Raw genomic sequence first — 13816 nt, 5'->3', positions numbered from 1 at the left:
CTGATGCCAGGCCCCCGACTCACTTAGGAGCCCCCACGCTTTCACTTTGCGCATCCCAAAATGTCATCCTGCGCACCTAGACCCTACCTAATCTGCGCCCCCAGAATTCCTGTGCACTTAAGGCCGGGGCCCACAGACTCTTTCTGCGCCTCCCAGAATGTCATCCTGGGGACCTAGACCCCACCTAATCCTGGGACTTCCAGATGCTCACTCTGCACCGTCCAGAATGTTATTCTGTGCACGCGGACAGTCACTCTGGAAATACCAAAACCTCGTCCAGGGTCCCCAGACCCTCGCCCTAAGAAGAGACGCTCCCAGGTCCAGAACTGTCCATCTCGGTCCCTTCTCCCCTCCATCCCCAGGGCTGTCTTCAGCCAGGCGGTCCCTTCACTCCAGAACGGCCTCCTGCGAGTCCTCAGTCCGAGAGGCTACCTCAGTTTGGGGCGGGGGCGGCAGTTCACTTCTGGCCCAGAATGAATGGAAGCCCCTGAGAAGGCTGGCAGGGCCGAACTCGGGCGTGCAGGATGCCAGGGTCCGGTGCCATCGCCTTCCTGGCCATCCTCCCACCAGCGTCCCCCGACCCCACACACACACCCCGCCCCCAGTCCCCGGGTTTCTGCCTCCTCTCCCAAGCAGAGGGAGAGCCCTAAGGGGAGGAGTTAGGGCGGAGCTGGCTCCCAGGAAGGGGTTGGGGTCTTGCCCTGCCCACGTCTCAGGGCGGGGCCAGACGGGAAAGGGCTGAGTGTCTAGGGATCCCCCGCCTGGAGGCAGACAGCGTGTGGGAACTGCCGAGCCCTCGGTTCCCTTTCCCACCCCCGTTTATCTTCACTATCGCCCCGCCCGGGGAGGGGGTGTAAGTAGGAGAGGACTTAACGGTGGGTCCTGGGGTGAGCCTTCAGGGTGCGGTGTGAACTGGAGAGCACCTCGCCACCCCCAAATCCTTCCCAGCACCATCCCCCAACGTGGGCGGGAGGAGGCTAAAAATAATAGTTCTTTAAAACCAAAAAGACAGACAGTAACAAGTGCTGGCGAGGAGATGGAGAAATTGGAACCCTCATACACTGTGGGTGGGAATGTAAGATGGGGCAGCCGCTGTGGAAAACAGTCTGGCAGGTCGTCAGAAATGTTACCACGTGACCCAGCGATTTCACTCCTAGGTATATACCCAGGGGGATTGAAAACACAATCCACACACACACATGAAATCTGTACACAGTGTTCATAGCAACATTATTCATAAGAACCAAAATATAGAACCAATCTAATGTTCGTCAATTGATGAAAGGATAAGCAAAAAATGGTAACACGATGGAATGTTATTCAGCCATAAAGAGGAATGAAGTACTGATATATGCTACAACATGGATGAATCTTGAAAATAGTACACTAGTTGAAAGAAGCCAGACACAAAAGGCCACATATTCCATTTATATGACACAACCAGAATAGGCAAATCTGAAAGACAAACTAGATGAGTGTTTGCGAGGGGAAGGGGGAATGGGGAAATGACTTCTAATGGGTATGGGGTTTCTTTTCGGGTGATGAAAATGCTCTGATATTAGACAGTGGTGATGGTTGCACCATTATGCAAATACGTGAAAAACCGCTGAATTGTACACTTTAAAATGGTGAATTTTATGGTATGTGAATTATACCTCAATAAAGCTGTTATTTGAACCTCCAGCTCTGAGGGCTGACATGGGGCTTTAGTCATAGGTCACACACAGCCAACACCAGCTTGGGACACATGCCTGGGATCTAGAATCATGAAGCCAGGTACCCCTCTGTGGATGGTCTGTCTACTGTATTTTAATAAAGGCAGCATCACACTTTTTTCCAAATAGAGGAGTCCCTTGGCTTACTATCTGGGGTGTGTGTGTGTGGGGGGGTGGGGGCTGGGTGCAGCAAAACGAGATCTCACAGCTTTGGGAAGATTCCTAATGAACGAGGAAACGAGGTGGTGAACACATGAGTGGATGGATCCCTTCCCCTCGCTCCCATCCCCTTGGAACCCCGAGAAAGCCAGTTTTTTTCTCACCCATCTCTGGTATTGGGTGCTGGTTGCCAGCTTGGAGGCCCAAATGGGAGCTCCCTAGCCCAAGGACCCACTTAAAACCAAGGCAGAAGTAACAGGTGTCAACACCCTTGCCCAGACCTTAGCCTCCGGCCTTACTCGTCTGAGATGCCAATCCTGCTATCTTTCTGCCCCCTCAGGCCCACCCACACCCCTCATCCCCATCCCCAGACTGTGACAGGAATGAAGAACAGAAGGAGGTAGTAGATGCCACTTGCTGTCCCCTGGACCCTGAACTTTACTGTTTAAAACCCATGACGACCAATCGCTCAGTCAACAAATCCCCATTGAGCCAGCTCTGTGCCCGGCCCCTTCCTGGGTGCTGAGGACACAAGCAAGGCAGATAGATACCTCTGGTGTGGTTGGGACGCAGATGCCAAGTAGGCACAGGCACACCAGGGGCTCAAGGAGCTGCAGGTTACACCACAGGATGGGTGAGCTTCTTGGAGGTGACTTCTGAGCTGACTGAGCTTTGTAATAGGATGAACAAGAATGCTTCCCGAGGGGCACTGACCACCATCCATCCCCCCAGTCATCAGGGCCTGTGGCTTCCATAGCCCCCTGTTTCCCCCTCAGGCACTGATGGCCTTATATTGTCACTGCCCACTTAGGATCTGTCTCCTCCTGTCCCCTTAAGGACAGATCCATCTCCATATCCCTAGAACTGCCCAGAACAGGGTGGGCAGAGAGCCTCTATTGAATAAAGTGGTGGAGCTGGGTACAGGAAGGCAGGGGGCCATGTAGGCACAAAAGCCTGAAGGCCTCTTGTGCTTGGGGGTCCTCCTCCCCCTCGCAGCCTGGTTTCCCCTTTGTGGTTTCTCCGGCTCCACCCTCTCAGCCCCTCCACCTTGCTCTGCATAGCTTCCTGCCCCTGACACTCTGGTCTGCGGCATCATGTCACTAACTGTCCATCTCTCCTATCTCCTGGCCCTGTTGGTGGCAGGCCTGGCCCAAGGCATCAAGGGCTCCCTCAGGAGCCAGGTAAGTGTCCCCAACCTGCTCCTCATGCCTGGGGCTCACCCCCTCAGAAACAGTGCTTTGTTCCTATTTCTCAGAGGGAGGAACTGAGGCTGGAGAGGTGATTGACGTGTCCAGGCCCACACAGGGAGAAGAACGGGTGAACTTGCTGCTCCCCTAACCCAGTCCTGGCACATCCGGGAGCTGAGGTCCCAGCGATGACTCCTCACCTCTCCCCCTCCCCACTGCCCTTGGTTGTTCTTCCAGGACCCAGGTCCCCAGCCTCTGGAGCTGAAAGAGGTCTTCACATTGTTCCAGATCCGATACAACCGGAGTTACTCACACCCAGCAGGTATCATGGGGCGCAAATGTCTCCGGTCCAACCCCCTTTCTCCCATTTAATAGACAAGGAAATCAAGGCCCAGTGTGGGTAATGTGCTTGGCCACAGCCACTCAGCAGGACAGGGACAGGGCTGGGGGCGTACGCCCTGGTTTCCCAAATGCACAAGTGGGGACAGGATCATCCTTGGCTACGAACCTGGAGGGAGGAGGCAGCTGTTGGGGGTCTGACTGGTCCAAGAGGATCCTTCGCCTCCAGGGCCACTTTGCTGTGACTGCAGGCAGCAGGCAGGAGGCCGCCATCTAGTCATGAGTTCATTCAGCAAACATCCAAGGATACCCATTTTGTCCCCAAGCTGGGGACTCTCTCCACCCCCAGGAGCTGCCAGCCCTGTCCCTGCCCTCTGGATCTCATCTCCCATAGGGGGATGGTCTGTGAGCACCTTTCAGCCCAGACTTCCTGTGCCATGGACCTGTACCCCACCCTCCCCCGCCTCGTTCCAGCCACAGACTTGCGGTCAGAGATGTGAAGTACAGAGAGAGATGACCTGGCAGGAAGCCGGTCTCTAACCATCCACTTTTCCCTTGAGTCACTCTGCCTTCCGACCCTTTCCTTGGCTTCTTCCCCAGCTGGGCGGAGATACCCCTCTTCTGGCCTCCTAGGAAAACCCAACCCTAGGGGCGCTGGGAAGCCACTTCCTTGGCCCAGGTGTCTGTAGCAGGGCCTGCAAGGACCACGGGAAACGAGCCAGTGCTCACCTGGGCGAGTGTGGATGGGAAGCCAAGCCAGTGACCACTTCCTACCCCTGGAGGCTTGGGAGCCAGCCTAGGACAATCTCCTTTTGGTCTAGAGCATGCTCGCCGCCTGGACATCTTTGCCCGAAACCTGGCCAAGGCTCAGCAGCTGCAAGAGGAGGACTTGGGCACAGCTGAGTTTGGGGTGACTCCATTCAGTGACCTCACAGGTACTGGGAGCCCCTCCTGGCCCCTAGGTGGTAGGTGGGGAAGCAGAACCTTCTCCAGGGATACTAGCAGATGGACAGGGCAGGTTTTTGGCTTTTGTTTCCCAGAGGGACTCTGAGGACCAGAGGCCTGGGTGCTTGGCCCAAATCAGAGATCAGGGGCAGGAACTCCGGAGGCCTGGGTCGCAGCCCAGCTCAGGGGGAGGCAGCAGGTGCAGGGGAGTGCACCCCAGCAAGGAACCTGGCCTCTCTCTAGGCCTCAGTACCCTTGCCTTGCTGTCTCCCAGGGTATTAGGGGGACTCGGCTGAGGATGTGGATGGCTGAAGTGAGAGGCAGACTGTGGGGGAGAGGGGGTAAAAACTGCGAAACTTGGGGGCCCCATCTGTCTCCCAGAGGAGGAGTTTGGCCAGCTTTATGGGCATCAGAGGGTGGCTGGAGAGGCCCCAAGTGTGAGCCAAAAGGTAGGGTCTGAAGAGTGGGGGCAGTCGGTGCCCTCGACCTGTGACTGGCGGAAGAAGGCTGGCATCATCTCATCCATCAGGAACCAGGTATCTGCCCCCATGCGGCCTGGCCCAATCCAGCCCTGGTGGCGGGAGGGGGAGGAGAGGGGCAAGGCCTTCATTCCCTACCCCGACCCCCATCCTTCTACCACTAGCAAAACTGCAACTGTTGCTGGGCCATGGCAGCAGCGGGCAACATCGAGGCCCTGTGGGCCATCAGATACCATCAGTCTCTGGAAGTCTCCGTGCAAGGTATGGCTGGGGGAGGGGACGTGTGTGACTGAGGCGGGGATGCCTGAGGTCCAGGCACCCACACTGTCCCTGCTTGCACCAGAGCTGCTCGACTGTGACCGCTGTGGGAATGGCTGCAAGGGCGGCTTCGTCTGGGACGCGTTCATAACTGTCCTCAACAACAGTGAGTGCCTGTCTCTCGGGGCAGGTGTGTGTGTGTGTGTGTGTGTGTGTGTGTGTGTGTGTGTGTGTGTGTGTGTGTGTGTGTGTGTGTGTGTGTGTGTGTGTGTGTGTGTGTGTGTGTGTGTGTGTGTGTGTGTGTGTGTGTGTGTGTGTGTGTGTGTGTGTGTGTGTGTGTGTGTGTGTGTGTGTGTGTGTCGGGGGGTGGTGGGATGTTCCGGAGCTGAGCCGAGTCTCCTCCGGGGCCTTGCCCATGTCCAGGTGGCCTGGCCAGTGACAAGGACTACCCATTCAAGGGGAACAGCAAAACCCACAGATGCCTGGCTAAAAAGCATAAGAAGGTGGCCTGGATCCAGGACTTCATCATGCTGCAGCCCTGCGAGCAGAGTACGGGCAGGATGGAGACACACGGGCGGGCCCAGGGGGGAGAATGACAGGGACAGACAGACCAGGACAGACGGGGCTACAGACAGAGATGGAGGGATTTGGGGGCGGGGGGTAGGGCGTGGGAAACAGAAAGAGATAGAGACACCCATGAGCCGAGAGCAGGGGGCACAGGGCAGGCAGGGCCTGACAGCACCTTCCACCCCCAGGCATCGCCAGGTACTTGGCCACCCAAGGCCCCATCACTGTGACCATCAACATGAAGCTACTGCAGGTGGGATAAGGTAGGGAACTGGGGGGAGGGGTATATAGGGGAGGTGGCCCCCGACTCAGCCTCTCTGCCCCTGCAGCAATACCAGAAGGGTGTGATCAAGGCCACACCCACCACCTGTGACCCCCAGCTTGTGGATCATTCTGTCCTGCTGGTGGGTTTTGGTAAAAGCAAGTCGGTGGAGGGGAGGCAGGCAGAGGCGATCTCATCCCGGTCTCATCCTCATCCTCGCTACTCCATCCCATACTGGATCCTGAAGAACTCCTGGGGGGCCAACTGGGGTGAGGAGGTGAGTGTGATCTACTGGGGGCGGGAGGACAGGGCAGGACAGACCTCTCCCCACCGTCTGGCCCTGATGTCCCCTAACTTCCTAGGGCTATTTCCGGCTGCACCGAGGGAGCAATACCTGCGGCATCACCAAGTACCCGTTCACTGCCAGAGTGGACAAACCCGTTAAGAAGCACCAAGTCTCCTGCCCTCCCTGAGCCCACCTGGCTGCCCCTCAGCTCTCTCCTGCTGTGCCAGCTACCTCCCTGCCCACCCCACCCCAAGGTTTTTGCCTATTCTCCCAGTATTTCTGCTACGGATTGAATAAACCTAGACAAGACCCCTGTCTTCAGAGTGGACTCAGCTGGGGTAGGGAAATGGATGGGGAGTACATAGATACCATTCTCTGACATGTCCTAGTCCCTGCGGGGCCAACGGACACATACATCCTTAGACACTGTGACACTCAGAGACACACGCGTGCAACCTGCACACACTCCCACACGCGGACCCATATGTGTACCCACTCACAGCCTCCTCCAAAGTCATGGCAACTTTATTGTCAATGTGGGCAGGGCAGGGGGAGGGGGCCTCAGTCATGACAGAGACGCAGGAGGCAGCCACGGAGGGTGCCCATGTAGCGGTCCCAGAGGGCCTGGTGCCTGCAATGATAACAGTAACGGTATTGGCTGATGTTTACTGTATCCCCATCGTGTCATGACACTGCTCTAAGTGCTCTCTACACCTTCACTCGTTTAATCCTCACAATATTCCTATGATCCTTATCACCCCCAGCTTATGTATGAGGGAACTGAGGAAAGGAGAGGTTAAGGAACCTGTCCAAAGTCGGGGTCACAGCTTCCAAGAGGTGGAGCTGAGCCTCTAGTCGACAGAGACTTCCACCTCCAGGGTGACAGAACAGGGAACTCTGAGTCTGCAGGAGGGCTAGGCCCCAGAAGGAGGCCGGCAGAGTGAGGAGGCCTGGGGTGTCTCACCGGAAGCCATCCAGGGAGTGGACCGATGCCGAATACTGATTCAGGAAGAGTCGCACATCATTCAAAGGCCAGTGATCGGAGCGGCAGGGTTCCACGAACTGTGGGTCCAAGGTAACATCTAGCACTGGTACAGCCCAGGGACAGGCCAGGTGGGGATCAGACGGCAGCGGGCAGGACAGCTCACCTTCTCCACAAGGTCCACAAACAGGTCTCTGACATCCTTATTGTGGGTCAGCTTGGCGGCCACATTCACCAGCCCCCGGGACAGGTTCTGTGGGGCAGGGAGCCTGGGAGTTCTGCCTTCTGCCCAAGAGGCTGGGGGCTGAGCCCAAATCTATCCACCTCCCTCAATCAAATAACTCCCCATTGTTTAAGAGCTGGCTCCCCGCTCACAGGCAGGCAGAGGGAGCAGCAGCGCCACCTGCCGGTCAATCTCAGGCATGAGCAGAGTTGCCCGGAGGGGACAGTGCTCTGGAGGCTGACGATGCCAATGGGACAGAGGCTGGATTGGGCCACAGACCTTGAAGTTGGCTTCCATCTCAGAGAAGACCCCGAGCTTTCCCCGGAGGGCAGTGCACACCAGGCTGCAGGGAGACAGGGTCAAGCCCAGAGTCGCCTGGGCCCCCACTTCAGGCCCCGCCCCACAGACCCCAAGGGTCACCTCTTGTGCAGGTCCAGAAGGTCCTTGTCAGCAACAAGCACCTTGAGCTCCTTCAAGTCCTGGAGAAACTCCTTGTCTAAGTCCATGTCCATGTCATCTGCCTGGGGGTCTGAGTGAGGTCCATGAAGGGAGTTGGGGTGGGAGATAAAAACCCCTCCTGTGACATCCCGAGCCTTCCTCCCCCACCACCTCATTGCGCCCCATGAGACAAAAGAGCGAGTGGAGTGTGAGGGAGGCGGAGTGACTGGCCCCAAGCCACAGGGAAGCCGGGGGCCCTTTGTCTGCAGACGTGTGGGTGGGAACACTGGAGTGTGAGCAGAAGTGGCCGGGGAGGGGCCCCGAAGAAGAAAGGATGCTGGCAACGGGGGCCTGCAGGAGAAACCGCTGGTGGGAAGCCAGGCCCTGAGAAGGTGAGGAGGTGTCCAGGCACCTGGGTCAGTGGGGGCCTCACCGACGGCTCCGAGGGTCCAGTTCTGGATCATGAGCTCAGCACAGAAGGCAAAGTCCCCAAAGCTCAGATACTGCAGTTTTTTCTTCCCTGTCTCAAAGCGATTGTTGGCAAAGAAGACGATAGCTGCATAGTCCCTGCAGGGAGGGGAGAGTGGGCCCATCAGGGCTTGAAATTCCTTCTTAGCAAGCAGCTCCCACCTGCAACACTGGCTGGGCATCCGAGTTCTGGCCTCTCTCTACCCTAACTCACTGTGTGATGTGTGTTTCAAGTCACTTTTCTCTGGGCCTCCTCATCTGGGCAAAGAGAAGGTTTCAGCCCAGGTCTCCTAAGGGACACAATGGGAGACCACAGGGTAACAGCTACCATTCACTGAGTACATACTAAGCCCCAGGGGCTGTGCCATCATGGGCTTTCCATGTGGCACCTCACAATAGCCCAGTTGGTGAATGGCCAGGCTGGGATTCAAACCCAGGCCAGTCTGATCCAAAGTACAGACCAGGAGTGGGATAACCATCCCCCCAGTCCAGACAGGAGGTCAAGCGGGTTGGGGTGGGGAATATGGACCAGCCTCAGGGGGCAAGGAAGGAGTGTGCAGGAGGGGGAGGCAGCTGGCTCCTCACCTAGCCCCTCACCTGGCCCCTCACCTGGCCAGCCGGTCGGACAGGAGGAAGTGTTGCTGGATGTTATCGACCAGGGAGCCCCGCATTTCCTCCACCACCTTGAAGACTCGCTTAAAGTTGTCAAACTGCAGGGCAGTTAGAGGAGGAGGGAGGACTGGTCAGAGGTTGCTCACCCAATAAACTGTTTAGTGAACGTCCCTCTATCACCTACCCACCTATCCAGTCAACAGACACTGATGGAGCATTTGTTATTCCTTCAACAAACTATTAATTATTAATACCCGTTATCAATTCAACAAGTGTTCACCAGCTTCTGCCATCTTGCCTTGGATACATGTTTACTCACTCTTATCAATAAATTCACCCCCATTTTAGCATCATGTTCTCTAGTTCTTCACTAATTTGTGCTGAAACTGACCCTCCTGGCTAAGCCCCAGGAAAGCTAAGGTCAGATCTGGGCTTCTGAGAGGTCACTCTGGCTGAAGAGTAGGGGATGGCTTGGAAGGGACAAAAAGAGAGCAGAGTGGATATGAAGCCACTGCCACCGAGGTGCTGGAGGAGCCTGGAGGTGGGGCAGTGACCAAAGGGATGGTGTGAAGGGGTGGGCTGCAGATGAGTGTGGTGTCCACCTGTCTCCGGCAGCTCTTGAGGGTGATGCCTGTTTTGGTGCTGATGTCATCCAGGTCTTTCTTGGTGCCCTTGGACAGCTTCTTGCCCAGCACCTCCCGCACAAAGGCCTCGTCAAAGGCATAGTACCTGTGAGGAGTCAGGGGACACTACTGACTTTCCATAAAAGAGGGGAAAGGAGAACTGGCAGCACCTGGGTTTGGCCCCTTCTGCTCTCAAATTTCTCCCGGCCTAGATAAGCCCCGTCCCTCCCTGGGCCTCATTTTCAGCCTGCAAAATGGGTATCTGGCCAGACTGGTTGGCGCCCCCACCATCCCGCCAAGTGAGCACCTCTCGATGAGCAGCGCCTGTCGAGAGGGCGGGATCTGAAAGATGAGCTGGTGCAGCAGCTTGGGCGGGGCGTGTAGCAGGCGCTCGAGCATTTGGAAAGTACGGTAGTGGTCCATGGTGTCGCTCTGCAGCACCGCTGCTGTGGCGCCAGTCTGCTCCAGGATTCCCGAGCGCACCCTCAGGGCCACCGCGTCGCTCACTGGGAAGTGAGCGCTAGCATCAGGCCCCGCCCCGCCGACCGCAGAGGCCCTTCAGGGATTCCAGCCCCGACCCCTAGGTATTCGGTACTCCCAGGTCTCTGCCCACTGCCCTATAGGATGCGTACTCCTGGCTCTGCCCGCTTTCCCATCCAAAACAACAGCTCCGCCAAACCGGCACCCACAGACGGTCCCCCACAGACCCGAATAACCGTCCAGCCAGAGGCGATACACGTCCTCGTCGATGAGGGTCGTATTCCCCACGAAGATGTCCAGCTCGCTGGTCATGGCGACGCCCGGACCCGGGCGCTACCGCAGCCCCCCAGCAGGAGCAAGCACTGCCCGGGCCCGGCGCGCCGCCGCCGGGCCACTTCCGGGAGCACAGACATTCGGCTCCCGGCACCCGGAGCCAGAAAAGGACTACTTCCGGGACAGAGCGAGTCGGGGCAGGAGCGGCGAGGAAAGAGGCGGAGGCGGAGGCAGTGGAGTAGCCCCTCCCTCCTCCCAGCGGGAGGGAGAATCTCAGGCTCTCAGTCCCCACCCCATCCCACCCTCACCCCGGCCAGGTTAGCTGGAGGGCGTCCGGAGTCAAGGTCTCCGGCCAGTTTGCCCTATCCCGGCAACCTCTACCCTCACATCCTCCTGGTTTTTCTCTGCCCTTTTCGGGGCCTCCCTACTTTGACCTGTATCCTAAATTTAGGGGCTCCACTGGGCTCTATCCTAAGTCTTTTCTCTGAAAAAAAGGTGTCTGGCTCGTCCTCAAGGGCCCTTGCTGGGTGGGAGCCCCTCAGTCCATCCTGCAGACGAGCCCCTCTCTTGAACATGGGGCACCTGTTCCCATGGTTTTAACCACCCCTCCCCCCCCCCACACTAATGACCTCTCTTATTCTGCAGCTTAGAGTTCTGTCTGGAAGTCCACATCCAGACGGCCACCTATGTGTGACTCCACTCTGTCCCCCACAGGACCTTCAAAAGCCAGACAGACCTGTGGGTCTCCCGGATCTGTTTCTTTCCTGCGTTCCTATCTCGGTGACAGCCCCACCATCCACGCGGTTCTCATACCAGAAACCTGGGCTTTCTCCCAGACTCCTCTCTCCCTACATTCAGTTCTGCCGATTTGCCTCCTGAATATTTCTAATATCTGTTCTGTCCTCTCCACCCCCACTGGCACTGTCCCAGCCCACTCCTTCTGCATAGCTCTCCTTGCCCATTGACACAGTGTTCTTAGTAATCTCCCTGCCTACATCCCCTCCCTGTGGTCCATCCCACACACAGCCGTCCAAACAACCTTTTTAAAAAATGCGTATTTAAAAATGTTACTCTCCTGCTTAAATTCTTACTGGCCTGTGTAAATGCTCCAGCCTGGTATTGAAAACTCTTAAAAATCTGGCTTCTGACTACCTTTGTTACCTCCCTTCCTCTCTTACCACTTTCTCTAAGCACCTGCCTTTCCAAAACAAACAAATAAACAAAAAACCCAAAAAACAAGCTACTCTCACTGTTTCTAAAGCAGCGAGGCTCTTTCAGACCCCAGCGATTTTCATCATGCTATTCCCTCTCCTTGAAATAGCTCTCTCATTACTTGCCAAAGTCCTATGCATCTTTCAGGGCCCTTCGGATATCACCTCTTTTGGGAAACCTTTTGCAGGTAGGGGGTGGTCCCTCAAAATGTGCTCTTCTTCCATTTGCTTTTTGTTTAACGCAGCTTGTCTCCTCTGCCAGATTACGATCTCTTTAAGGACAGTATAAGGATATTGATCGTTTGTTTCTGCATAATCCTTACATACAATAATAGTTTATTGAACAAAAGAATCCCTTGTATGCCCCTCCCACTGGGCAGGACACGGTCCGTGAGAGGGAGAATAGGCTGATGGTGAGCCAGGACGTTTGGACTTATGTTTCCGTGGACTGGGAGCGATGCTCAGTGAGCCGAGACTCTTGAGTTCGAGCAAAGCTAGGAAGGAAGGAAAGGAGATCCGTCTGGATTTCGTCCGGGGGTGGGCAGGAAAGTCGGGGGCCGACCCCCGAATCTTGGTTCTCAGAGGGAGCTCGAGCTTGAGGAGGTCTGGAATTGGAAGGTACGAAGCTTCTGGTTTGCGGTTGACTGCCGCGGAGGTCGGTGACGCGGATACCGAGTGTCCGCGAGGGTCGGGAACTCCGCGGTCCAGAGTGGGCGGGGAAGGGTCTCGCTCCCGGTTCCTAGGCCCCGCCCCCTTCCGAGGGAGCTGGCTCGGATTGGCTGTTCTTCCTAGACGTCATGCGGCGCCGCCCCGGCGCGCGCCCCGCCGCGTGCCCACCCCCGCGCGGCTGCTGCAGTCTAAGCTAGCTCGACCACAGCCTGTCCGCGGAGCGGATGCCTGAGCCCCAGCGGCGAGGAGCTCGTCTTGGGGCTCCTGGGCCGCGGCGGCGGGCAGGCGATGCTCCAGAGGCTTGAGCAGCCATGGAGGCCGAGACGGGCGGCCTGGAGGAGCTGACGGATGAGGAGATGGCGGCTCTGGGCAAGGAGGAGCTGGTGCGGCGCCTGCGGCGGGAGGAGGCGGCGCGCCTGGCGGCTCTGGTGCAGCGCGGCCGCCTCATGCAGGAGGTGAATCGGCAGCTACAGGGTCACCTGGGCGAGATCCGCGAGCTCAAGCAGCTCAACCGGCGCCTACAGGCCGAGAACCGCGAGCTGCGCGACCTCTGCTGCTTCCTGGACTCGGAGCGCCAGCGCGGGCGGCGAGCCGCTCGCCAGTGGCAGCTCTTCGGGACCCAAGCATCCCGAGCCGTGCGCGAGGATCTAGGCGGTTGTTGGCAGAAGCTGGCCGAGCTGGAAGGCCGCCAAGAGGAGCTGCTGCGGGAGAACCTGGCTCTTAAGGAGCTCTGCCTGGCGCTGGGCGAGGAGTGGGGCCCCCGCGGCGGTACCGGCGGCTCGGGGGGCTCTGGCGCTGGGCCGACACCCGAGCTGGCCTTGCCCCCCTGCGGTCCCCGTGACCTGGGCGATGGAAGCTCCAGTACCGGCAGCGTGGGCAGCCCCGATCAGTTGCCCCTGGCCTGCTCCCCAGATGATTGAGGGCACAGCTTTGCGCCGACGCCCGCCCGGATTGCTCCTCCCGCGCGGAGATTGCGGTGGACCTCGGCACCCGGACGCCGCCCCCGCTGCGCACGAGGGGCCGCTGGCATGGACTTAGAAACCCTAACACTGAGGAGGGCCCCTGGCGCTCGCTGGCGGGGCAGGAGGGGGACTGGAGGCTGGAGCGGAGGGACTTGCTGGGGGCTGGGTGGAGGCTAATAAACTGAGGCGGAAGCAGAGCCCATGGCTGGGGCAGCGTCTGTTTGGGACTCGCCGGCGTGGGGATGAGGGCGGGGACGTTGAGACTGGGTACCATTCCCATCTGGAGGGACTGAAGAACTAAGGTGGCTGACTCCCCCATTACTTCCATCCTGGGGCGGGATGTGGGACCGTGGTAAGCCACTGGCTCCCCCCATCAGGCCCCAGGACAGGCCGTAATCCAGCCCCTGAAGTGTCTCCAGCTCCCTTCCCGGCTCCTTCCTGTCCAAGACAATGGGGCAGGAAGCAGGTGTTGGGGGCCTGAAACCCACTCAGCCTCCTCCCGGGAGGCTGGAAGGGGCATAACAGTGCCCTCCTGTGGGAGCGCTGTGGGCCCCCACCAGGAGGAGGATGGTAATCCTCTTGGCTTGGCACCTCACAGCACTTCTGTTCCTCCTCTCAGTCTTGGAGATGAGGCAGAACAGACATAGCCTCACTTGTCAGATAAGAAAATCAAGGTCC

At 57.9% G+C, this 13816-nt stretch overlaps 3 protein-coding genes across 7 annotated transcripts; 2 read left to right on the top strand and 1 right to left on the bottom strand.

Moving 5' to 3' along the window:
- The first annotated feature begins 355 nt into the window (after positions 1-355).
- CTSW (cathepsin W) lies at positions 356-6506 on the top strand. The gene is made up of 10 exons (XM_082341934.1): positions 356-3055; positions 3299-3383; positions 4222-4335; positions 4727-4881; positions 4989-5085; positions 5168-5248; positions 5506-5631; positions 5838-5902; positions 5979-6188; positions 6274-6506. Exons 1-10 carry the CDS (start codon positions 2969-2971, stop codon positions 6382-6384), a joined length of 1131 nt encoding a protein of 376 aa, XP_082198060.1. The 5' UTR covers positions 356-2968; the 3' UTR covers positions 6385-6506.
- A 200-nt stretch (positions 6507-6706) lies between these two features.
- On the bottom strand, positions 6707-10458 carry FIBP (FGF1 intracellular binding protein). 4 transcript variants are annotated; one of them, XM_082341930.1, is made up of 10 exons: positions 10176-10458; positions 9851-10049; positions 9523-9649; positions 8918-9018; positions 8253-8407; positions 7823-7931; positions 7682-7745; positions 7346-7432; positions 7162-7259; positions 6707-6828 (listed from the first exon to the last, which is right to left on the bottom strand). In XM_082341930.1, the coding sequence occupies exons 1-10, from the start codon at positions 10333-10335 to the stop codon at positions 6759-6761; spliced, it is 1170 nt and encodes a 389-aa protein (XP_082198056.1). In that variant the 5' UTR covers positions 10336-10458; the 3' UTR covers positions 6707-6758. The 4 variants fall into 4 exon arrangements, with proteins under 4 accessions (XP_082198056.1, XP_082198057.1, XP_082198058.1 ...); XM_082341931.1 differs by having other exon boundaries at positions 8274-8407; positions 10176-10455; XM_082341932.1 differs by having other exon boundaries at positions 10251-10454.
- A 1185-nt stretch (positions 10459-11643) lies between these two features.
- On the top strand, positions 11644-13335 carry CCDC85B (coiled-coil domain containing 85B). Of its 2 annotated transcripts, XM_082341949.1 has the most exons (2): positions 11644-12545; positions 12701-13047. In XM_082341949.1, exons 1-2 carry the CDS (start codon positions 12488-12490, stop codon positions 12898-12900), a joined length of 258 nt encoding a protein of 85 aa, XP_082198075.1. In that variant the 5' UTR covers positions 11644-12487; the 3' UTR covers positions 12901-13047. The 2 variants fall into 2 exon arrangements, with proteins under 2 accessions (XP_082198075.1, XP_082198074.1); XM_082341948.1 differs by having other exon boundaries at positions 11848-13335.
- Positions 13336-13816: the final 481 nt, after the last annotated feature.

The sequence above is a fragment of the Balaenoptera borealis genome (assembly GCF_965194805.1).
Source record: "Balaenoptera borealis genome assembly, chromosome: 11".
NCBI classification, from domain to species: domain Eukaryota; kingdom Metazoa; phylum Chordata; class Mammalia; order Artiodactyla; family Balaenopteridae; genus Balaenoptera; species Balaenoptera borealis.
The sequence above is the reverse complement of the archived record's forward strand: the minus strand, read 5'-3'. Positions and strand labels throughout refer to the sequence as shown.